At 41.7% G+C, this 24,435-nt stretch overlaps 1 protein-coding gene across 1 annotated transcript; it reads left to right on the forward strand.

Moving 5' to 3' along the window:
* The first annotated feature begins 31 nt into the window (after positions 1-31).
* MINPP1 (multiple inositol-polyphosphate phosphatase 1) lies at positions 32-24,109 on the forward strand. Its single transcript, XM_075258599.1, has 6 exons — positions 32-84; positions 1,918-2,639; positions 3,717-3,914; positions 4,392-4,492; positions 5,238-5,371; positions 20,457-24,109. The coding sequence occupies exons 2-6, from the start codon at positions 2,021-2,023 to the stop codon at positions 20,842-20,844; spliced, it is 1,440 nt and encodes a 479-aa protein (XP_075114700.1). The 5' UTR covers positions 32-84; positions 1,918-2,020; the 3' UTR covers positions 20,845-24,109.
* Positions 24,110-24,435: the final 326 nt, after the last annotated feature.

Consider the following 24,435-nt stretch of genomic DNA (forward strand, 5'->3'; position numbering starts at 1 on the left):
CTGAAGCTGCGCTCAGTGTGCGCATGTGCGACTCTTCTCCATAGAAAGTTGCAGAGCTGACATAGAAGCAATAGAACCGTGCAGGTCAGTGTCTGTGTTATTGATTTATACTGATATTATGTCTTTGGTGCTTATGTTTATAGTAGCAATGTAACTAAACAGATGCAATACAAGGTGTGTTTCTGTGGGGAATTGTTGCACTTGAAACTGTTTAAAAACCTACTTTTTTGTTGTTATCCCAGCATGCTCTGGGTGCACTATTTATTTGATTATCATTCTTAACATGAGATAAAAAACAAAACGTGTTTAGATTTCTCCACATTGACATTAGCTGGGTAAAAAGCAACATTGTAAGTGATAAACAGTAACAAAATAGTGTTATAAGCAATATTATAGATGCAGATTTCTGTATACACAGTTATAGGAACATTGCCTTGTCATATACGCCTGCATTAAACTTCAGAAATATATTTTTGCAATATTTAGATCGTCTTTATTGAAAACGAAGTAGAGCAAATGTAGAAATAGATGATATCTCAGGGCGGGAACACCACGATGATAGTAAACAAGTCTCACATATTAATATTAATGCTGTATAATAGAGTGCACGGTGCAATTTAGAAATCAGGTCATATATAATAACTGAGTAGTCAATACAAAGCCTAAAGATAGTACATGTAATAAACTAGGCATTAATAGCACATACAAGGAAGTCACCAGCAACAACAAGGGCTCAAGAGGAAAATAGAGCTCTTAACCCAGGGATAGAATGCAAAGGGCAGCCACTGAAAAGAAAAAAATAAAACCACCCAATTTTGGATAACTTTTTGCTACTGTGATAATGAAATTAAAAATTCTGCTGAATGTTCTTCCAGGTGTTCATTTTTACTGTGCGTGGTCATATCCTTAAAGGGACCTCTATCTCGTGTAAACCACATGTAGTTTTAGTGGCATCATGAACATATCTATATTTTGTCAGTGCAATTGAGAAAATGAGCAGCCTGGAGCACCCGGGATATGGCAGGATCAGCTGAGGCTTCTGCAGGCACTGCACATAAAGACCTGTCAATCTTTATGTTAGGAAGAGGTGCTGGGTGGTGACCAATCCAGCAGCTATGAGAACAGGGATCTCTGGGTGATCTGTGTCAATGAAGTGAAACTGCACATACCTGTACTTAACCACCATTCCATTCCCTTCTATGGTAATGACACAACATTGCACTTTGTGATCTTTACCAGCAAAGCAGTGGACAAGCACCAAAACTCAATTGATGCAGAAGGCCCAAGAACCTCTGTTCTGGAGATCACTGGGGGAAGATGTCTCACAGTTCGACCACAAGTGATGGTGGGGAGTACTTGTTATTGGTGATAAAACTCCTTAAGGCTGAGGCCCCACATTGCGGAAACGCAGCTTTTTTGTTGCAAATTTTGTTGCAGTTCTTTGAGCCAAAGCCAAGAATGGCTACAAAAGGAACAGGAGCTCTATAAAAACTTCTTATACTTCTACCTTCTCCTCAATCCACTTTTAACTTTGGCACAAAAAAGCCGCAGCAATATCTGCAACAAAAAATCTGCATTTCCGCAATGTGGGGCCTCAGCCTTAGACTGGAACCCCACATTGTGAAAATGCTGCGTTTTACAGTGCCTGCAAAGTGGATGGTATTCTGGTTAATCCACACACTGCAGAAAAAAAAAAAAAAAAGAAATCAGCGCTTGCATTTTTGTAAATTACAGCCTCTCAATTTCTGTGAAAAACTCTGTGGAAAAAAAACCTGCAATTCGGACTCGCTCTTTTCGCATCGTTTTTCAGCTGCGGCTCGCTACATGGGTCCTTAGCCTTAAAGTTTATATGATGTTACAAAGCTGGTTTTGAATGGTGCTGTCTAATGTTGATTTTCTTGATGTTACCTCTTGTAGGACTACCCATAAATGAGATGAGTTCCAGTTCACTCGCTGTGAAGACATAGCCAACTACAGACTATCCCTACTATCCTACATCAGTAGTACCATCTACAACACCATGACTTTTGTTTTCTACAGATATAGAAAGTGTGCCCCCAAAGCTGCTCAGATCCTCCTCATCTCAGTGACATGGTTCTGCAGTGTTGGCGGGCTTGACTCTCTTAACAATCATTCACCTAAACTAGCTTATTATTTTGGAACCAAGACCAGATATGAAGAAGTCAATCCCTTTCTCCTAACAAACCCACTCTTGGTTACAAGGAAACAAGATCTTCTGCCAAATACTTGCACTCCTCTCCAAATAGTCTCGGTGGTCCGTCATGGGAGAAGATATCCTACCAAAAAGCAAATAAAAAAGTTGAAGAAAATGTATAGCCTAATCGAAGAAAGTCCAAGCAACTCTGAGCTGGTTAAGGAGCTGCAGAGCTGGAACATGTGGTATGAGGACTGGATGGATGGACAGCTGGTGAAGAATGGAGAGGAGGACATGAAGAACCTGGCTTACAGACTCGCCTCTCTCTTTCCTTCTCTGTTCACATTGGACAAATTCCATAAGGGTAAAATGTCTTTTATCACTAGTTCTAAGCATCGCTGTGTTGACAGTACAAAATCTTTTATCCACGGACTGGCGCACACCTACCTCAAGCAACCTTTACCAACTGAAGATGAATTAGAAAGTAAGTAAAGCTGCTGTTGCAAGGCTTCTCTGACAGCTAGAAACACCCACCATCTTACAGCATAGCATAAAAAGAATCCCTTTACTAGCAAAAGGAACTCCTCCAAAACCTGCAGAACTGTGAAAACCAAGAGCGTCACTGTTCCTCTTTCATTTTCAAGATCAGTGAGGGTGGACCCCTGTGGTCATAAAGTGATTGCATATTCTGGCAGTATGTCATAACTTTTTAAGGCCGGGACCCCACGGGACGTAAACGCCGTGATTTGCCCGCAGCGGAAAAATCGCAGCATTTTACAGTGCAAGCAAAGGGGATAGGATTCATGCAAATCCCATGCCCACTTTGCAGAAAAAAACGCACCGCGGACACGCTGCGATTTGCAAAGCCATTGCGGCTTTGCAAATCGCAGCATTTTAATTATATCTATTATAATTATATTATATTATAACGCCGGAGGCTTTCCCGTAGATATAATGTTAAGAGAAAGTCCACAGAGGAAAACTCTGAACTTTCTCTTAAAAGTGCTGCGGAAAGAACTGCAATGTGTTCACGCAGCGGTTCTATCTGCAGCGCTTTAGCACTGCAATTACGGCCCGTGGGGCCTTAGACTATGTAGCTTCTTAAGAGGTGATTTCTGGGGTTCTGACTACTGGGACCCCTACCTAGAACACAAGTACATTTATCATTTTACCCTTTCCCCAGACTTACACAACTTTATCCAGGAGAAGCTGTGTGAAGTGACAGTCGAGCATGTACATTGCACGTTACATAAAGCCTATGGTACTGATAAAGGTCCCCAAGAGTTATACTTGTCTTTTAGTTAGTCCCATAGAAATTGAGTGGATCTGCAGGGTGCATTCCTGACCACAGCTCCATTCGGTTCTCCATGGCCTATGTGTTGAGAAGGTCTCAGAAATTGGACCACACCAATTTAGTAGTTCTCTCCTAACCAGTGGATTGCTGCAATACATGAACTCATGGCCATTAATACTGATAGTAAGCAGAATATTTATATCATGTTAATGAGTATCCACAAACATAACAATGTAATAAGATATCTTCAATTATGTCTTTGAACAGATGTATCGTACAAAGAGCCAGTGGTTAATGACACTTTAATGCGTTTCTTTGATCACTGTGAGAAGTTTGTGGCCCAAGTAGAAGACAATGATACAGCAATGCACGAACTGGATAAATTTAAGGAAGGACCAGAAATAAAGAAAGTGCTGCATAAAATTTCTAACCTCCTGAGCATTCCGGAGCATAAGCTGAGTGCAGGTAAGGCCAGTCTAATACTAGAGCGCTCTTACGACGGTTCTTACTTTATATATATGTTCGGATGGGTTACAAGGTGAGACGTATGTGTAAGGGCATGTGACTGCAGGATTTGTTTGTAACTTACCATGGGGACTCACAGATCTGCAAAAGATCTTAAAGGGACTGCTTTTTGCTTTTTCAATACACTGCTGTAGCTCAAAATTTCTTATTTGAGAACTATTTCTTACTCATTCCCTGCCCAGTACTTTGTCTTGCATATTGGGTTTCCAGACTAATACTGACACCAGGTCATTTGTTCAGCACCAGTACCCGACACCCTCTTCTCTCCTCCATCCCCTCTATGGACGGTTCTTTTACATGTACTATGGGTTTTGACTTTACTATTACAATGATGGAGTCTTCCATAGCAAATGGTCAAACCCAATGACCCTTACTGCTTGTTGACCTGTTTGTCACAATATTCTCTCTTCATTGCAGATTTAATACAAGTGGCTTTCTTTACCTGTTCCTTTGAACTTTCCATCCATAACATTGTTAACTCTCCATGGTGCAGGCTGTTTGATGAAGAAGATGCCAAAGTAGGTGCAGAAACTATAATCGACTGTTACTGATACTGCACTGTATGATATGTATATAATAGTGCAATCTCCATTATATCGGTTTATACATCCAGTGGGACAGATTTACTAATACGGACTTAAAGCTAAGCAGTGCAAAAGTTAGACCAGGCAGTCTTAAAGAGGTATTTTCATGTCCTCTGACATAAACGGTGATATATACTGCTAAAAAGTTGTCAGTACTATGAATTCAGTGCACTGTCAGCTTTGCCCTTATGCACTCCGATGCCAGCAGTTACTTATGATGTCATGAATCAGTGGCTCACCACCAGACTACTATCCTTTGTCTCCTGCACTAGACAGCAGTTCCACAGTGAGCCACTGACTCTTGACTGCCCCATCCTATTCTCAAGACAGATTGCACTACAAGAATCATAGCCAATGTAGGCCTGTGTTTTCCGGACTGTAAATACTTGTGTGCAGAGACGTCAGAGTTACTGCCCAGCACATCCATGCATTATATTGACTGCTATACTCTGAGTGGCCATCATGTGATGCTATATTTCCTTTGCAATGGGAATGTCTTGTCTGTTCTGAGCATGTACAGTATGTGTGTATAGATTGATAAAGTATACATACATAATGTACATTTTCACCATAACCATTGAAATGAATGGAAGTTGACAAATTCAAGTACAAGTCTGCCTACAATTTATACATTTAACTGTGAATTAATCTCTCTGTTCCTATCTTTACCTGTACATAGGTCTTGGAGTACCTCAATGATCTGAAGCAATATTGGAAGCGGGGCTATGGATATGATATCAACAGCCGATCCAGCTGTAACCTGTTCCAGCATATCTTCCAGCATTTAGACAACGCCGTCTCTGAAAGTAAAAGGTATTTTCAGGTTTCCAGTAACCATGTTTTCTTATTATGACCACAGGATATCATGTGCTGTATAATCCTATGCAGATACCTGATAATTTGTTTTGCTTGTTGCCTGCCTGTAATTTGCTTATCTCATTCATTTACAAATCCTTTTACTGGTACTTACCCTTATTGTTTGTCTTGGCTTTCCTATGCATTTGCTCAGTTTATTCAAACCAACCAATCATAGTTCATTGCTATTCATTGGCAGGCGTAAGGTATGGGATATGTAATATGTGCAGGTAACGCTGTGTTTGTCAGTGCTCTTAAACATGTGCCTACATTAAATTCTATCTTCATGCTTTTAGCTTCCATCAGATGGGACTCTTTTCCAGATGGGATCTTGTCCATGTGCCCATGGACAAGATCTGTCACTGTATAGCTGTACAGTAGCATACATCAGGGAATATTCCATACTTATCAGTCTGAAGGAAAGCTCAAGCATTATATAAATGGCAACTAGGCCAAGTATCTCATACTGTAGTTGTACTCAACTGCTTCTAATAAAGATCTACTGATCTGGGTCTTGATCATGTGAAGGTCAAGCTGAATGTGTCCAGTAATTACATATGTTACACACCTTTAAACCCTCCAGTCACTTCCATGCCAATTTTGACCCCCACCAAATTTCACCAAGGCCTTTTGTGCCACCGTACAGTAATAATTCCCTACTTAATGTAACACACAGTGATGACGTTTCCTTCCAGGTGCCCTCCACACAGACCTAAACATGGTATGAGATAAGTTAATCCTTTAATAGTCCCACAGTGGGGAAATTTCAGTGGGGATAATTCCCCATTGGTGCCTCCACACAGTATAATGCCACCTTTGTAGCCTCAACATGGTATAATTTTCCATTGGTGCCTCCATACACGAATAATTCTTAGTGTAACACACAGTGATGAGGTCTCCTTGGTTGCCACACATTATAATGCCACCTTAGTGTCCCCCACACAGTACAATACTCCCTTGGTTCCCCACACAGTTTGGAACCACTTCAGTGTCCTCATACATGATAATGCCCCTATAGCTTCCCCCAGACAGTACAAAGCCTCCATAGTGTTCCGTCTGGCAACTTTGCGTCCACAGGGTAGGTGAAGGGAGCTCACGTTATGCTTCAGACTAATGACATTAGTTGGGAGAAAGACTTCTATCCCGACTGCGGTTCCTCTTAGATCACAGTAGTAACAGCCGGGATAGACACTTGTCTCTTGGACAGCTGGAGTCCACAGTCTAGCTTTGGAGCATGGTCGGCTAGTAGAAAACCCCTGTTATACTGCAATCAGTTACACTCTACATATAAATTGATTGTCTGAAAATGGACATTTATCATCAATAGCATAAGTGACAAAAATATCTGATTTCTGGAGCCCCAATACTAGGACCCCCACCTATCACTAAAATAGGGTAACCTAGACTCTGGAGCACAAATACTGTAGTTCCTATCTCTTCTAATTCTTATGTAATGCTTTCCATGCAACAATAGAATTGCTAAAATATATTACATTTATATTAGTGGGGAGGCTAGCAAACCAGGGGGTGCAATTTTACCCATATAGTTCAGAAAAGTTGACCAAATTTGGGGATTGGACCAAGTGCCTATCATAAGTGTATGGTGCCCTTGCAACTCTTCTCTGACAGTTGATATTAAGGAAAAGAATAATCGGACATGTTGTATTCTACATGCCCCATCATTTGTTCTCTTAGGAGATAAGCCGGAGTGGGAACACGTATTGGGAACACGTATATTCCACCAAACTGAGTGTGCGTGTGTATCAGAAGTTGTGAGGATTTGCTGTTCCCTGAACAATCAATTGTGTTTCATGATATAAGTAAATGGGTAAATGAAGCTGCTGTAAGAACAGGATTTCAATTATTTTAAGGCTTGGTTCACACAACCACCTCTGTCTGCACCAGGATTTCCGTCGTAAACCCCGGGGAAACTGGACAGGGGCTGGCTTGCCAGCGGTCAGCTTTAAAATCCATTCATTTGATTGTGTTATTAAAGGTGACCACTGGGGTCCATATGCAGCCTCTCCGCCTGGAAACCAATTTTTTTTTTTTTTTTTTGCACGGACTCAAGGTCTTACATGTCTGCCTTCTCCCAAACACAGCATCACACTTGCTCCATGGAGGTAGATGAAGATACTAGAGACACAAGTGTGCTCGTGTTTCTAGAAAAAGGCAGCCTTGTTTTTACAATTCTGGACAATCCCTTTAAAACATGAAAACACTCACAGTGACAGCTGATACAAGGAATTTTTCCCTTTTGTACATTTTGCCTCTGTTAGCCACAAGGTGGCAGTGTTTTCCTTGAGATAATTTTTGATTTTAGCTACTGCTTTCCTATTATTATTCCTATTGTGCAATGCCATAACCAGTTGTAACTTTTCCTTGGAAGGAATTCTCCAGGAATTCATTTTATTTTCCTAGAGGCCTGGGAGAGGTGGAAACGGGGGGAAAAAAAATTCCCACCGCTGTCCAGTTCCGTGTTATTGGAACTGAAACATTTATTTAATTTTAATAAATATCAGCAGGGTATGGATAATGCAATGAAATCTTTTTTTGCACATCCCCCATCTGCAGACAGCTGCATGTATAGGAGAGCATAAACTTATCCAGCAGATATTGAGTTTATGCTCTTTTAACATCTGAAAACTATAAAATATGTAAAAACCTAACGCCATATTGCAGGGAAATACATTACATTTCCTTGTCCCTTATTGTATAATTCTTATTATATTGCTGTGCTGATAATATAACAAGTTGTGACAGTTAACTTATCATTTCTATCTGTAACAAAAACTATTGCAAAGAAAAGCTGCATAATGCAGATAAGTAGTAACCACACAGGAACGTTCTGATAGAGTCAGACACTGACACGACGTAGGACGTCTTAAAGGTGCTACGGCTTCAGTTCTAGGATATGACATAATAGAGGTTTGGTGTGTGCTTGACTCTTATGGAGCATCTCTGGCAGACATTTAATACTAAATTCAAATGCAGCAAATTTTCTGTAACATTTCTAGGACTGAAATCTGCTCTACAGTTCTCAACATTGAAATTACAACACCAAGTAGGACAAGCTGTAAGATCATGCAGATCCAGGAAGTAGCGGGTGTCGGCAGTATCTGCAAATGATCAAGTATCCAAGCTCCAATCTGTGGCAGGTGGGAGGGCATGAAAGCCAGATTGAAAACTAGGTTAAGGCACAAAAAAACTCAAAAATCAGGTCAAGAGGTGCAGGATGAGTGTGTGATAGTTCTGCCACCCCACCCCCTCCCCAATCATGCTAAAGACTCCTGTGAGACTAATATGCTCTCCCACAGTGGCCCCTTTACACACTATAGTGTCGCACAGTGGCCCTTTCTTACAGTATAGCATCGTACAGTGGCCCCTTCTTACAGTATAGTTGTCATACAGTGGCCCCTTCTTACAGTATAGCATCGTACAGTGGCCCCTTCTTACAGTATAGTTGTCATACAGTGGCCCCTTCTTACAGTATAGCATCGTACAGTGGCCCCTTCTTACAGTATAGCATCGTACAGTGGCCCCTTCTTACAGTATAGTTGTCATACAGTGGCCCCTTCTTACAGTATAGCATCGTACAGTGGCCCCTTCTTACAGTATAGCATCGTACAGTGGCCCCTTCTTACAGTATAGTTGTCATACAGAGGCCCCTTCTTACAGTATAGCATCGTACAGAGGCCCCTTCTTACAGTATAGCATCGTACAGTGGCCCCTTCTTACAGTATAGCATCGTACAGTGGCCCCTTCTTACAGTATAGTTGTCATACAGTGGCCCTTTCTTACAGTATAGCATCGTACAGTGGCCCCTTCTTACAGTATAGTTGTCATACAGTGGCCCCTTCTTACAGTATAGTTGTCATACAGTGGCCCCTTCTTACAGTATAGCATCGTACAGTGGCCCCTTACAGTATAGCATCGTACAGTGGCCCCTTCTTACAGTATAGTTGTCATACAGTGGCCCCTTCTTACAGTATAGCATCGTACAGTGGCCCCTTCTTACAGTATAGTTGTCATACAGTGGCCCCTTCTTACAGTATAGTTGTCATACAGTGGCCCCTTCTTACAGTATAGCATCGTACAGTGGCCCCTTCTTACAGTATAGCATCGTACAGTGGCCCCTTCTTACAGTATAGCATCACAGTGGCCCCTTCTTACAGTATAGCGTCACAGTGGCCCCTTCTTACAGTATAGCATCGTACAGTGGCCCCTTCTTACAGTATGGTTGTCATACAGTGGCCCCTTCTTACAGTATAGTTGTCATACAGTAGTCCTTTCTTACAGTATAGCATCACAGTGGCCCCTTCTTACAGTATAGTGTCACACAGTGGCCTTTTTTTTTGCCACTGATTCCCTTCCAGCCTCGGACCTTGGGCAACAACACATTCAATAATGCTCAGACATTTCCTCCTTGATGTTGAAATTTCGATGCTGATGAGGGTATTCGTGTAAATGGGATCGATCAGCAGCAAATCATTGGAGGAATTTATCAAGGTCGCTACGTCAAAAAAAAAAAAATTGCATTTTTGGCACCCAACATTTTTAACTAATTATTTTAGACATTTTGCTAGTTTCCACTACTGTCACCTGTGCTAAAACTTGTACTCCTGAGACCCCCTATTCACTGCCTATGAGGTATCCTATGTCTCGCCAATGGTGTCTCTGAAATATATTGGAATCGCTATTATACACACACACACGTTTTCCTGAATGATCCAGTAGTGGGGTGTACTTCTTATATGACCATATTCTCTTATTCAAGTTTTCCCTTATATACAGGATTGGGGGAAACTTACTGGATGGCGGGATCTGACTATTGAGACTTCCACCAATCACAACTGTTGTATCCCAAATTGATGGACAGATTAGTATTGGCCAATTCTATCAGTCCCATAGTGAGTCAATAGCGCTACAGCACGCATGCACAGCCTGCTGCTCCATTCAGACATGGGAATGGGATCACTGTTCTTGTTATTGGTGCTGGATCCCAGCAGTTAGACCCTCACCAATCCATACGTTACCAACTACCCTGTGTACAGGGGATAACTTGAAATGGCCAAAATACCCTATCAAGTGGCCCTTTCCCATCTTACTCTTTGTAGGGCAAAGGTCTGTACCTCAGTGTACCATAGCACATTGTTATTTGATAAAATAAAGCTAGTTTTATCATTAAACAGATATAGATTGTCAAGGTCACATCATTTATCTAAAGGGTAAGAAAATCAATACCTGTGAAAACCGTCCACAAATGAATATAAATCCTTGTCCTTTTCAAGGAAGTAAATACGGCTACATCAGCTGTATAAGGGTTCTGCAAAAAGATGAGAATGCACCAATAAGGATAGCCCGGACAAATAGTGGTGTGCTAATATGATGGGCTTCATGAAGAATTGGTAGGAATGACAGATGTCATGAAACACAAAATGGGGGCCACACGGTGGCTCAGTGGTTAGCACTGCAGCCTTACAGCGCTGGAGTCCTGGTGATCAAATCCCGCCAAGGGCATAAAACCATCTGCAAGGAGTTTGTATGTTCTCCCTGTGTTTACATGGATTTCCATCCCATATTCCAAATGTATGGGGCTCACAAACTACATACAAAAAAAACAAACACACAGTAGATAAATATATAGATGAATGATTTCTTGAGCAATCTTCTTTCCCGTTACCTAAAAAGAGGAACTTTATACCCACGTTTTTAGCATAGAACTTGTGTTAGAGCAGTTAGAGTATCCCGGGATAGCTTTAGGTAGTAATGCTACAGGCAGTTCCAAACAGATCATGGTAACCATCCCCTATTAGCTCAGCTGGAAGGAAGAGAAATGGAAATTCTGGTTTGGGAAACCCCTAGAGACATTCCTTCTTTTATCAAGCGTCTCTTGAATAGTGTTTAAGATACTAGAAACAATAGGACTTTATTCATTAATTATTGAGCTGAAGATTTTGAAAGACTGCAGTGACAAAAAGTTAAAGGGTAACCCAGGTTCACACTTGCACCAGGCTCTTTGTCGTCTTGGTCTACCTCTGTGCAGGACTTTTCTCTCTGACAATTTTTAGTGGAATCTGCATCTGATGGAGACTTCAACAGAGATGTTAACCTAGCCGTACCTGAGTTTGCACGAATTTCAGCTTTTCATGAAGAGTCTTGCTGGGTAGTCTGTTCTAGAACTGTATAAACCATCATACATGGGGTCCGATCAGTTTTTCAGTTGCTAATAAAATTATGGCTGCAGCAGATTTTAAATTGGTCTTTCATAATGTGTACAATAAGGTGTAATGTCCCATCTGTAATCATACAAGTATAAAGAAGTAAATACAAGTACATAGATTTTTCTTCCATTGTATGCTGTGAGATTGAGAATTTTCAGTCCTTTGCACAGAGCAACAGTTTGCAGATGTTTGTAGTCTGAGGAATATCTGCCCCTCCCCTCTCCATTCACTATGTGACAGAGCATCTCACTGTGAAGAGGTCTTGTTGTCTAATGTATCTGTGGACCAACCATGAACTGTAAGGCTAAGGCCCCACAGGGTGGAAACGCAACGCTAAAGCGCTGCGAGAAGAACCGCGGTGTGAACGCATTGCAGTTCTTCCCGCAGCGCTTTCAACAGAAAGCACACTGAGTTTTCCTCCGCTGACTTTCTGTTACAATTATATTTATAGGAAAGCCGCCAGCATTTCCGTAGATATAATTGACATGCTGTGATTTTCAAAACTGTGGAGGTTTTGGAAATCTCAGTGTGTCCACTCTGCGATTTCTTTCCACAAAGTGGGCATGGGATTCGCATACTGTAAAGGTACTGTACATACAGGTACTGTAAAACGGCACAATTTTTACCACGGCGTTTCTAACCAGTGGGGCCCCGGCCTAAAGTAGTCAGAAGGGAGACTCCTAGTGGCAGGAACTTTAGACAGGTTTTTTGGACAGAAAGCAGCCACCTTTTTAATTGAAGTGCATTACATTTTGGTTCAGAATCACATACTCTATATAAGTAAACTAAGTTGGCTGAATGGTTGGTGACCATTTAAAGCAAATTGATAAACATATTATACATTTCATTGTACTGAAGCAAATAAAATATTAGCTACCAAATGTGGTGAATCTGTGACTGCCCCTGTCGGTAAGCTGTCTTACATGGCAGAGCCTAATGTGCTGCCTTATTTGAGTATCTTCCCATCTTACTTTACATCGTAACTGACTATGATGCAATGAGTTCTGTGCAAGCGGCCCAGTTCAGTCCAAAACATACATGGACTGTTTTTCCCAGATGGACTTATGTGTATGGCCAATTAAAGGGTAGGTTCTAGAGATGAGCGAGTAGTGTTCGATCGAGTAGGTGTTCGATCGAATACTACGGTATTCGAAATACTCGTACTTGATCGAACACTACTAGCTGGTTCTTCAACGCTGGTTCTTCTCTTACCTTTAGAAGTCTTCTCCGTGTGGCGTCTTCCGGCTGGAATTCACTCTGCCTAGGCAACCGACCTAGGCAGAGCCGACTGTGCATGCGCAGGCATGCCCTTGCATGCGCAGTCGGCTCTGCTGAGGTGTCGGGCCAGGCAGAGCCGACCGCGCATGCGCTGTCGGCTCTGCCTAGGCCCCGATGCCTAGGCAGAGTGAATTCCAGCCGGAAGACGCCGCGGGGGCGCTGTGCCGGGAGAAGACTTCAAGGAGAAGCCAGCTCAACCGTCACTCGTGGACTTGGTAAGTATAATTTTATCGAATTTTGCGTACCCCTGAAACGAGCATTTCCCCCCATAGACTATAATGGGGTTCGAAATCCGTTCGATCAGTCGAACAGTGTGCGGCTGTTCGAATCGGATTTCGAACCTCGGACATTTTAGTTTTCGCTCATCTCTAGTAGGTTCACATCTGTGTTTCCAGAAGAATGGAAAAACAGAGCCAGAGGAACCCCATTGACTATAGTGAGGTCCATCAGATGTCCTTTATTTTTTTATTGAAATCAACAGATGAAAAAGTGAGGCTTTCGGGTCCTTTTTGTCAAGCAATTTTTGGCAGATCTGTGACCAATGCATATGTGGTGCAGGTGTGAAACCAGTGCAAGTCTGGTTTCACATTACCTATCTGTTTTGTGGTCTAGAAAGCGACAAACATTGTACTTCGTAGTGTATTTCTATGTGCCATCCATATGTTGATGCAAAAAAAAAAAAAAAATGGATGCTGTCTTCTTTATATATCAGCATTCACCAAAGACTCATGCACGACTGTTTGCAGGTTGGGGGTCCAGATTTTAACAAAATGCACCCTGATGACATCACATAGCTGGATAGGACATACTACAAAATCCTCAAAATGAAATGACACGTGGGAGCGCGCCTCATACTGCACACTTAGTTATGCATGACACCTTAGCAACAAACTGAGGACATGGAGGACATATGCATATATGCATTGCAGTCAGTGAGGACCACAAGGCACTGTCTGTATCTGTCATGTGACTGTTTCAGAAATTCCATCATTTTCCTTATTTTTATGCTATGATGGAGCAGAACAAGTCTTCTACGTACAATAATATAAATGACAATCTCCTATACAGATGGTTTGATGTAGAAGAATTTCTAGCATCCGGCTTTTTGTGTGTACAGCTGAGTCACAATGTCACTGCAATTGCCTGGAGCTGGTGAACTTTGAAACAAATGAAAAGAAATGGAGAAAGATGATGAAAGCCGCTTTATAGAGATTGTTGTAGTCAGTCTGTTTATTGCCTTGTGAAAAGTCAAGTCCTGGCATGTGAGATCAGTTTGTGTTACCAGCAAAAAGTCTAAGTCTTCCAGAGTAGAGCAAAGGGCGTAGAGCGGCGCTGCCTGCAATACCTGGAAACCTGAGAACTCGTCTATCTCTCATAGATTGCTCCATGTTATATACTTGACACTGTGAGAGGAGATTACAGGGCTGTCGTGTAAAGGAGTTTTTGGGCAAACGTTGCATCTATGTCTTTTGCTTGTGCATACCTACGGTAAAGGCTACCCAAAGATTGAAAGTGTTGCTGTCACTTTATACGTTTGGGGCACTTTCCAAACTATTGAACCTAGAACTGGGCAGAAATCAAAATTGTGATTAATTGATTACAATTAATGGCTATTCTGTAGGCCACGCCCCTTTAACAATGTGATTAACTGTTGGGCAGACCCCACGAGATGCATCTTGTGAGGTTCCCTTAGCTGTTTCGGTTTGGCCATTTTCGGTCTGCCCGAAACTGTTATTTTACCCCTGGGACTCCGAAGTATAATGATCATGGACCCAAGGGAGGTGATTAAAAAATAAAAAAGTGTGTTTTTTATCCTCTCTTGGGCTCTTATGTGAGTCCCTGTTGTCTTCAGGGCTCTTGGCTGACAGACTGCAGATTGGGTCTCAACGTCATATGGTGTCGTGATGTCAGCCAGAAGTGCCGAAGACAGAAGGGAGTCGTGTAGGAGCCCAAAACAGGCGAGTAACAGGTTTTTGTTTTTTTCATGTTTGATCACATCCCCTGTCTCTCCAATCATTATACTCTTGGGTCTGAAGAGATCCCACAGGATAATAGCAATTTCAGTTTGGTCCGAACAAAACTGCAAATAGTGTAATAACCGAACCCAAATATTGGTTGATATTTGGTTTCAATTAATTTTCGATTAAATCGCTGAGCCCTAATTAAACCCCGGACTGAAATAAATGTTAGGGAGACCCTGCTGTCACTAATGGGGGAAGAATGGGGCACTGCTGTGACTGCTACTGGACGGGGTGAATAAGACCTGCATGTAACTGTTGTGACAAGCTGTAATGAGAATACAGTTCAGGGGGCATGTACATGTAAAGCCTGGTGCCCATCCTGGATATAGAATGCAGACTTTTTTACTTTTACTGACAATATTTTCAATATTTCGATCAGGTCCAGCAGATATCAGAGGTAATCTGTTTCTTTTAGGACCTTTATCAATTGTATTTACTTTTTTAAATTTTAAAAATAAAATGTATGTGTGTGTATTATATATATATATATATATATATGTACACACACACACACGAGAATTCATTTTTAATATATATATATATATATATATATATATATATATATATATATATATATGCACAATATACACAAAGCTTATCTTACTTGGGTTGCGATTGTGGTTCCTAATTGATCAATCTCTTGCCACAAACCTCTATCTGCTCAGCTCCTGCTGCTATATAACTTGCTGCCTGCAGATTGGACTACATTTACCATGTGACAGGGTCATGTCCAGTCTGTCTATGTCGATTGGATGACACTTGTGATACTGCAAAATTCACAGTGCTTGGATTCTCGTGCTTTGCTTGGATTTCCTTTTACCTACTTTTGCCATTCTACCTAGACATTCAAATTCTTGCCGTTTGACCTTTCATTTAGTATTTTGACCATGTTTTGGGATTATTGACCTACCTAAACAATTTTTATTTCATCTGACTATATCTTATTCCACATTTTAGCCCCGGTTCACATCTGTGTTCGGGTTTACATTTGGGGAGTTCGCTTGGGGATCCTCCCGAACGGAAACCTATCCATATAAAAAAAAGTGTCCTCTATTGTTGCTTCATCTTCCTTGCATTAGATCTAGCAGTGCTCGCTGCGATGCCCAAATATTTGGATATTATTCTGTAGCCCATTACTATATTCTGCAGGTCTAAACCTCAGTTTTCATATATAACAAGTTTATTATACTGTATATGCAGTTTGCCCAGTGGTGGATGAATTAGACTGGATTTATACTCCTCAATATGTATAGGATTTAGCTGTGTCACTTTTGTTTGACTGTAGTTACTGATCCTAAAGCAAACTTGACAATCCTTTACATGTGACTATTAGTTTCCTACTAATGCTTGGTTCACATCTGCATTGGTATTCTGTCCAGGGAGTCTGCATGGGGATCCCCCGAACGGAATACCGAACGCAACTGCAAGCGTTGTGCAGTGAAAGCACATGGACCCCATAGACTACTGTATAATGAAATGGGGTCCATGTGCTTGTCGTGAGATCTCTGCATGAATCATGTGGACAAGAAAGTAGATTGTGAACTACTTTCCTGTCCACATGATACCGGCGAAGATCTGGCGGCAAGCACATAGACCCCATAAGGCCTCATTCACACAGGGCTAGTGACCGTGCATTTTGGTCCCGATTCTGATGCAGGAAGCCGCGTCAGAATAGGATCAAAATGTGACCGTCACGGCTTCCCGCTCTGGAGTAGGCATAGTGAATGGGCCTAGTCTGGAGGGTGCTGTCGCAAGGCGGACACTGGGGCTGAATCAACCGTGGAATCCGCCTGAAGAAAGGGCAGCTCGCTTCTTTTTTTCCCGTGAGCCAGAACATACCGTTCACAGAAAAAGGGAAGCTAGCGGTCTACATAGACCTCTATTATGAGGGGACGGATTCTGAGGTGGATTTGGCGTCAAAATTCACCCTCTCTTGCTCCATGTGAACAAACCCTTATAGTCTAAGCGGTCCGTGTACATCACTGCACACCGCTTGCAGTTGCGTTTGGTATTCCATTCGGGGGGGACCCCATGCAGACTCCCGTGGACGGAATACAAACGCTGATGTGAACGAGGCCTAATATTGTATTTACTTGGTAAAGAGGTGGAGAATAGTCAAAATAGTGCTCTCTGCTAGCCAGAATTTTTTTTCATGACAACACCCATTTTTAATGGCATTTACATGCTGTATTTTGTCGATCTTCCCATGAAATTCGCCACTCCTGGAGATCAGTGGTCTTAGTTTCGACTAACAATATAATATTGTACAGGATTCAAAACACATGCACCCCTCCACAGTGTTTGGCAATTATGTGACAACCTTTTTTGACAGTGTATGGGTAACATACCTAATTTGAGTCACTACAGTTCAAGAGCTACTATTCACGTCAAAAGGGGCAAGTGTCCGAATGAACATGAAAACGAATAGATGAAGAATTAGAATGTATCACATGCGATAGTTGAGTAATAAAACGTGTATGTATGGTAGGATGACTATGAGTTTTCCTTTCAGCCCTACATTTACATAGAAATAGATCGTAAATATCGCTGATGGCAGGTCAGTAGGTTTTATGTGATTGATAACGGTGCAGCATTGTGCGTTTCATTGTAGGCAATGTAATTTGACTGATTAAATAATCCATACCTGTCAATAGGATCTCCGATAATTCTCCGTTAACTATGTGCAGGCTAGGAGGAGATTTACTGACCATAAACCACAAGGACATAGCGGATCATATCACACAACAGGAATTTATTTTAATTGTTTTATTGTTTCCAAGTTATCAATTGATTTATGGGGATATTTTAGTGCTGTACATCCTTAAGATTACTCTGAATTCTGATAAAGTGTTTTAGTAGGTAACGGTAATTGGTGATGGAAAAGTACTGCGTCGTAGGCAATGACTAGTCAATGGTATAGTCAATACATAGGGACATTTGCTGGTTGATAGAGATGAGCGAATACTATTTGAAACAGCCATTTCGTATAGCACGCTCCCATTGAAATGAATGGAAGCGGCCGGCACGCAGACTTTGCCGGCAGCTTAACCCCCCGCGTGTCGGCCATGTCCATTCATTTCTATGGGAGCGTGCTATTCGAAACGGCTGTTTTGAATAGTGTTCGCTCATCTCTAATACACACTGTTTCCCTGTGACTGTATGCCATGTGTCCTGTTTTGATATACTATCTATATTCTTGCATTAAGTCTAATTAAATCACCTCTCCTGGGCTCCTACAAAAGTCTCTTCTGTCTTCAGGGCTCTTGGCTGACATCAGAGACTGCTGATTGAGTCTCAACGTCACATGGTGTCGTGACGTCAGCCAGAAGTGCCGAGGACAGAAGGGAGTTGTGTAGGAGCCCAGGAGAGGTGAGTAACAGGGTTTTTGTTTTTTTATGTTTGATCACCTCCTCTGGATCTCCGATCATTATACTCTGGGTTCTGGAGAGATCCCATAATTTAAATAGCAGTTTCAGCTCAATCTGAACAAAACTGAAAATAGTATAATAACCAAACCCAAATACTGGTTGATGTTTGGTTTCGGTTATTTATTGATTAATTGCCAAGACCAAGAATGAAATAAATGTTAGGGAGACATTGTTGTGACTAATGGGGGAACAACGGGGAACTCCCTCCATACAGTGCTATGCATCATATATTGTACCAGCATATGATTCTACATCTAGACTCCCCCGTGACCCCTGCAAGGTACAATCTGCTCGTGGAGGCCATGGGCACTGAAAGCCCTGGGAATTTTCCCCTTTTGTAATATGCAGGATACACCACAATTCGCATGTGAAGAAAGCCATCTTGGATCAAACTGGTTGACTATGCCTGAAAGGCAGCGAAGGGACGTCATAGTTTGCTTTTCAGAAAACCTCTTTTCCAATAGGAGATCTGGCCTTGCCAACAAAAATGTAGCTTATTCTTGGTTCACAGCTGCATGCTGGCCGCTGTCTGCACGCTGTCCGCACAAATCATGCTGACACGAAAGTAGATTGTGAACTACTTTCCTGTCCACATGAGATCTGGCGGCAAGCACACGGACCCCATTATAGTCTATTGGATCCATGTGCTTTCACTGGCACACCGCAAAGTTGCGTTTGGTATTCCATTCTGGGGGGGGTCCTAATGCAGACTCCCCTGGGCGGAATACAAACGCCGATGTGAACTTGGTCTTAAAGCATAACTAAACCTTCAGACAACTTTTGATTTTCTTGCATTGTTTGTGTCATTAATAAATTTTGTAATATATTTTATTAACAAATTTTGGTTTCCTTTTTGTGAAATCCTGTATCTCTTTATTCTTGCCCTGGCTTCATGTGTTGAGAACTGTTCCTGCCTCTCACTGACTAGATGGATCCTTCCCTAGCCTCATTTTCTCTACACAGCCTCATAGTCCCCTACACCATACACAGTGTCATTCGGTGAGAGGCATGAACACCTCTCAATACAGAATTAGGGGAAGAATAAAGACATGCAGGATTTCACAGAAAGGAAACAAAATGGGTTAATAAAGTATATGGCAAAATTTATTAACGGCATAAATACTGCCGGAAAATAAAAAGTTGCCCAAAAGTTTTGTTACACTTTAAGAAAAAGAAGAATCCTTCTAGCAATGTCCCCAATAATTTACATTTTTATGCATGAATGGGCATAATTCAAGCAAAATCTTTTGTAGGTTTTCAAGTGTTTGTATGGTTTCTGGATTCTCACTTTTACTCCCACACTCCATAAACAATGGCTATTTGGCTTCCAATGAAAACAGATATTATATTATAATATAACCCTTAGAGCCTTAAGATTGATCCTGTTCTCTTCTAGATTAGATTTCTTACACTACAAAACACACTATTTTGTGAAGAGATTGGCCTAAAAGAGTTAAAGGGATTGTCCAGCAATGTGAGCAATTGATGGGGTGGCCAGGGGAGGTGTAAACACCGGTGTACGTTCACACTTGTGCTAGGCCTTGTTGCCGGAAGTCACGCATCTAACATTACGGCTAATATTGTGGCCTCAGCCGTGGCTGGAGAGGGACTGGTAACGTCACTCACATAGGTCACTGGTTCCTTACCAGAGATTGCTGAAGCCACTGATTGGTCTTAATGGTCACACGAGACTCAAGACTTCTGGCTACGAAGTCCTGGCCCTAACCTGAGCAGACACTGGTGGCATGGTCAGGTGAGTGCCTAGTGTAGTCTTAGGGATATAGGTTTAACATGCAGTTTTTGGAATATTTGCAGCTATGTATAAAGCGATCTTGGCTGAAGAGCTTACATGCGCAATAGACGGGCGGTATAATGGACCAAACATTGGCAATGGATCACATTTTCTCACCTTTTTACATGCTATTCTACACAATGCTCAGTAAGCTGTGCCCGGGGCGGTGCTCTACTACAGTAATATCAGACTTTTCTTGAAGATTCAGGCTGTGTATTATTTCCACACATTCTTAGGATGAGTTTTACCTAAAAACTGAACATAAACAATAATAATTTTGTATAATTTTGTGTCTTACAGGTCCCAGCAAATCTCCGCCCCCGTGGTTATGCATTTTGGACATGCCGAGACTCTCCTTCCATTATTGGCTCTCATGGGGCTGTTTAAGGATGAGAAGCCATTGACAGCTGACAACTTCTCCATGCACCTGGAGCAGAGGTTTCGCAGTGGCAGAATCGTGCCATATGCTTCCAACCTGGTGTTTGTCTTGTACCACTGCGACCTGGCAGAGAGTCCTAAGGAAGAGTACCAAGTCCAGATGCTGCTTAATGAAAATCTTCTTCCTTTTCCCCATTCCCACGGGTCTGTCTGTCTTTTTGACGACTTGAAGAAGCAGTACAACCACCTTCTAGAAAGCTGCCATGTAAAAGACGAATGTCAGCTGACCAAAGTAGTGGATGAGCTGTGAGATGGTGACGTTTAGGTAGAATGGGGCTTCTCAGGTGCTGAGGGGACGACAATCCCCAATATCAGCAGCTGGTAGACAATAGGTATTATTCTTCAGGGTTACATTCCTATGTATTACCAATGATTTCCGTTTTCTCCACCTCTGGCGACAGGGTTAACTCTTCTGTTCCCATAAGCATAAGAGGGCAGTGTGCAGTCAGTATCTTTCTTGAGAATGATTTCTGTATAATCTTGGTGCTCTATTGGAGGTTCTGTGCAATATTTAGGGATAGGCATTTTTTTTTTAAATTTGCTTGCTTTCCAAAGTGGATTTTGGTGATGCGGATTTTGTGGCTTGATCACATTAGCTTTATTTAATAATGTTCGATAATTTGCTTTTCCAGTGTTTTGGGGTATAACTGACTTTATATATGGACCTGACAGTATATATAAAAGTGTGCACTTCTTTATTAAAAGACCATTGCTATTGGTTGACAGGGGACTTCAGTTATGGTTAGAGTTGTGAAACTTGAGGATACTCTACCACAGGAGGTAGTAGACATATTGGCATTTAGCAAAGGGGCTAGATAACAAAAATAAAGGAGATTCTGACCCCCAGGTTGTCTGACACCCATCCCCACACCGATCTGCTGATCTAACCTGTACTTCTATTAAAGTAATAGACACAGGCCTGCAGTATCCCAGCACCGCCACTGCACACAGCTCTGCACCTATTACTTAAATAGAAGCCGACCCTATCCTGTGCAGTAGACTTCAATGCTAGGCCAAATTGGCTGATCAGCAACGGGTCCGGATGTCAGACCTCTACCATTCCGATACTGATGACCTATCCTGGGGACAAGAAAACCCCTTTAAGATTTCTTATTATTCTATTTAGAAATACTAGATTTTTGGAGATGAGAAGTTGATTCAGGGATTTTTTCTAATTGCCAAATCTGGTGTTAGGAAACAATGTTTCCTCCTAATATAGTGTAATTGGCGTCCGCCTCTGGATCCTTACTGCAGGGTTATATGTTGAATCTAATAAGACCTGCCTGTGATTCAACCTTACTAACTATGTAGCTATGAGGACGAGGGCCTTTAGGTTGAATAAAATTCCCTTCCTGGCACCTTTTTTTATTGTAATTCCCAGATTATTTTATGCATCAAAAATTTGAGAATTTTGGACTTTACATATTTAGAGTTAGATGAGCCTCGTATGTCCATCATAACAGACAAGATGAGAGTTTTTGCAATATATAAAAGTTTACACAGTCCAAGCTCTCAGGACAGGATTTGGCTGTTGTATCTCTTGTTATTTTACCCAGTAGATGTAATATATTTCTCTAAGTATTTGTGATCATTAAACTGACATATTAGCTACATTATATCCTTCAGACATAACTGACAGTGAAAATGTAGGCACCGTTGTGTAGCTGAGGGATGCGCAGGGTGCGGTCACGGTCGGCAGCATATTCGTGTACAGTGCTGAGAGAATACATAGCATAGGACAGATGGTACCCAATACTAAAAACTTCACATGTAAGAGATCCAGTTGTAATTCTGAAGAGCTTTAAGTATCTCTTTATAGTCATGTCAGCAAGAGATCTTCATGCCATATTATGGTGAGCAAAGCTGTAACTGTACATGGACAAATATCTCACTGACATGAATGGTTGCTGACATGTTTAAGGGTCTTGGACCTTCTATGTGCAGCTATACACTCCACAGAGGTCAGCTCCTCTCCCTCCATCATATCCTGCATAAATCACTGGACAAGTTTCCTATAAAGGAAGTATCTCACCAGGACCCGGCATATCAACCCATCAGTGCAGATGGATATATTAGGGTCCACAGTGGGAACTCTCGTTGCTCCACAGAGCTCATTTGCGTATTGACAAGAAGAAGTATACCTCAATGATGGATGTACAGATTCACAAAGGGAAAACACTGTTAGGTTATGGTCACCTGAATCAGTCTGCAGGGCCGAGTTGATATACTGGGTTCTGGTGACCGGTTGCTTTTTAAAGATGAAAATCTGCAACAATGTGGTCATTCATCTGTTCAATTCAGCAAATATAGATACGTCCGACTGACTGACAAGGCACTTAGCTGACAAATGTTGTCAAATTCAGAAAGTGGCAGATAATGAGCCGTAATCGGTTGATCATAGCTGACATGCGTCATCCCAAGCGATACACCAAAAAAATCCAACATGACAATCACTTGCTTGGGCAGACAAGAGTTGGTCAACTTAGTGATCGATTGACTTATGAAGTTGAGCAAGACTGTCAAATTGCACATGCAGCAAGTCACATGCGACACCGTAGAAGTGTTTTTTGCTCCATGACTTTAGTACGAGCCATGCGACAAATGTCGCCATGTAGCCCTAACCTTAATCAAATCGTTGGAAAACCCTTTAACAGTCCCTACGTAGGACAAAGCCCAACAATATATAATATGACTGGGGGTTTTGGGCAATATTAAGCCTGGTTCACATCTGTGTTCGGTAATCCGTTCAGGTAGTCCACATGGGGACCCCCCCTTGAACACGATACCGAACCTATTGTCAAGCTGTGAGCAGTGAAAGCCAACGGACCTCATAGACTATAATGCGGGCTGTGTGTTTTCCGTGCGGTGTCCACACGAGTCATGCAGACATGAAAGTAGATCATTAAGTAATTTTCTGTCCACATGTTTAATACGAACACCGCGCAGAAAGCACACGGACCCCATTATAATCTATGGGGTCCATGTGCTCTCCACTCGCCAATGCATTCAGTATTCCATTTGGGGAGGGGGGTCCCCCATGTGGATTCACTGAACGCAGATGTGAACCAGGCCTTATAATGTTAGAATCTCTAATAAGATTACAGTTTTGCAGGTGCGGTGTATAAATTATGATACATTGTAATGAACCTCCTGCAATAGAATTCACAGTTAATATTCTTGTGTCAGTGTAACTGTTCAGAACAATTGAAGCTATCGAACCAAATCCTACGCTCTACAATAACCAACTATTACAGTTTGTTCAGCTGAAAGAACAAGACTATTATCACACTCTCACCTGTTGGTCCCATAAAGCTGCATTGCTGTCGATGTGTCATACACAAGGTTACGTCTGCTTACTCTGTAAATGACTAGCATATGTCTGTCGCATTAGGCAAAGTTCTAAGAAAGAATTGTTATGTTATGCAGATTTTAGCATAATGAACATAAGGACAGGATTTTTAGTATCCTTCACAGATAGCATACCCTTGCAGTGCTAGTATTTTTTCCTTTTTGGAGAATCTGACCCTAAGCAATTCGTTTATTGTATTTGCCATTGAATTGTTTTTCAGAAATTTCTGGTGTAGAAATGGCTCAGCCTTTTGTGAACTGGTGTATATAACTGAAGGGCACTAAATGCACTTTTTATTGTGAAATGTTGGAGCATTCACATGGTCCTTCTGTTGCTCAGCCCTATTTAAGTGGATGAGACTGAGCTATAATACCTGGCACAGCCACTATGTACAAGGTGCCTTGGTATACAGTGAAGAAACCACATTGACTCTTGTATCAGTTGATCGGTGGGGAACTGGGCATTTGACCCCACTGTTACTGATGATGGGAC

Source organism: Leptodactylus fuscus, chromosome 10 (genome assembly GCF_031893055.1).
Source record: "Leptodactylus fuscus isolate aLepFus1 chromosome 10, aLepFus1.hap2, whole genome shotgun sequence".
Classification (NCBI taxonomy): Eukaryota; Metazoa; Chordata; class Amphibia; order Anura; family Leptodactylidae; genus Leptodactylus; species Leptodactylus fuscus.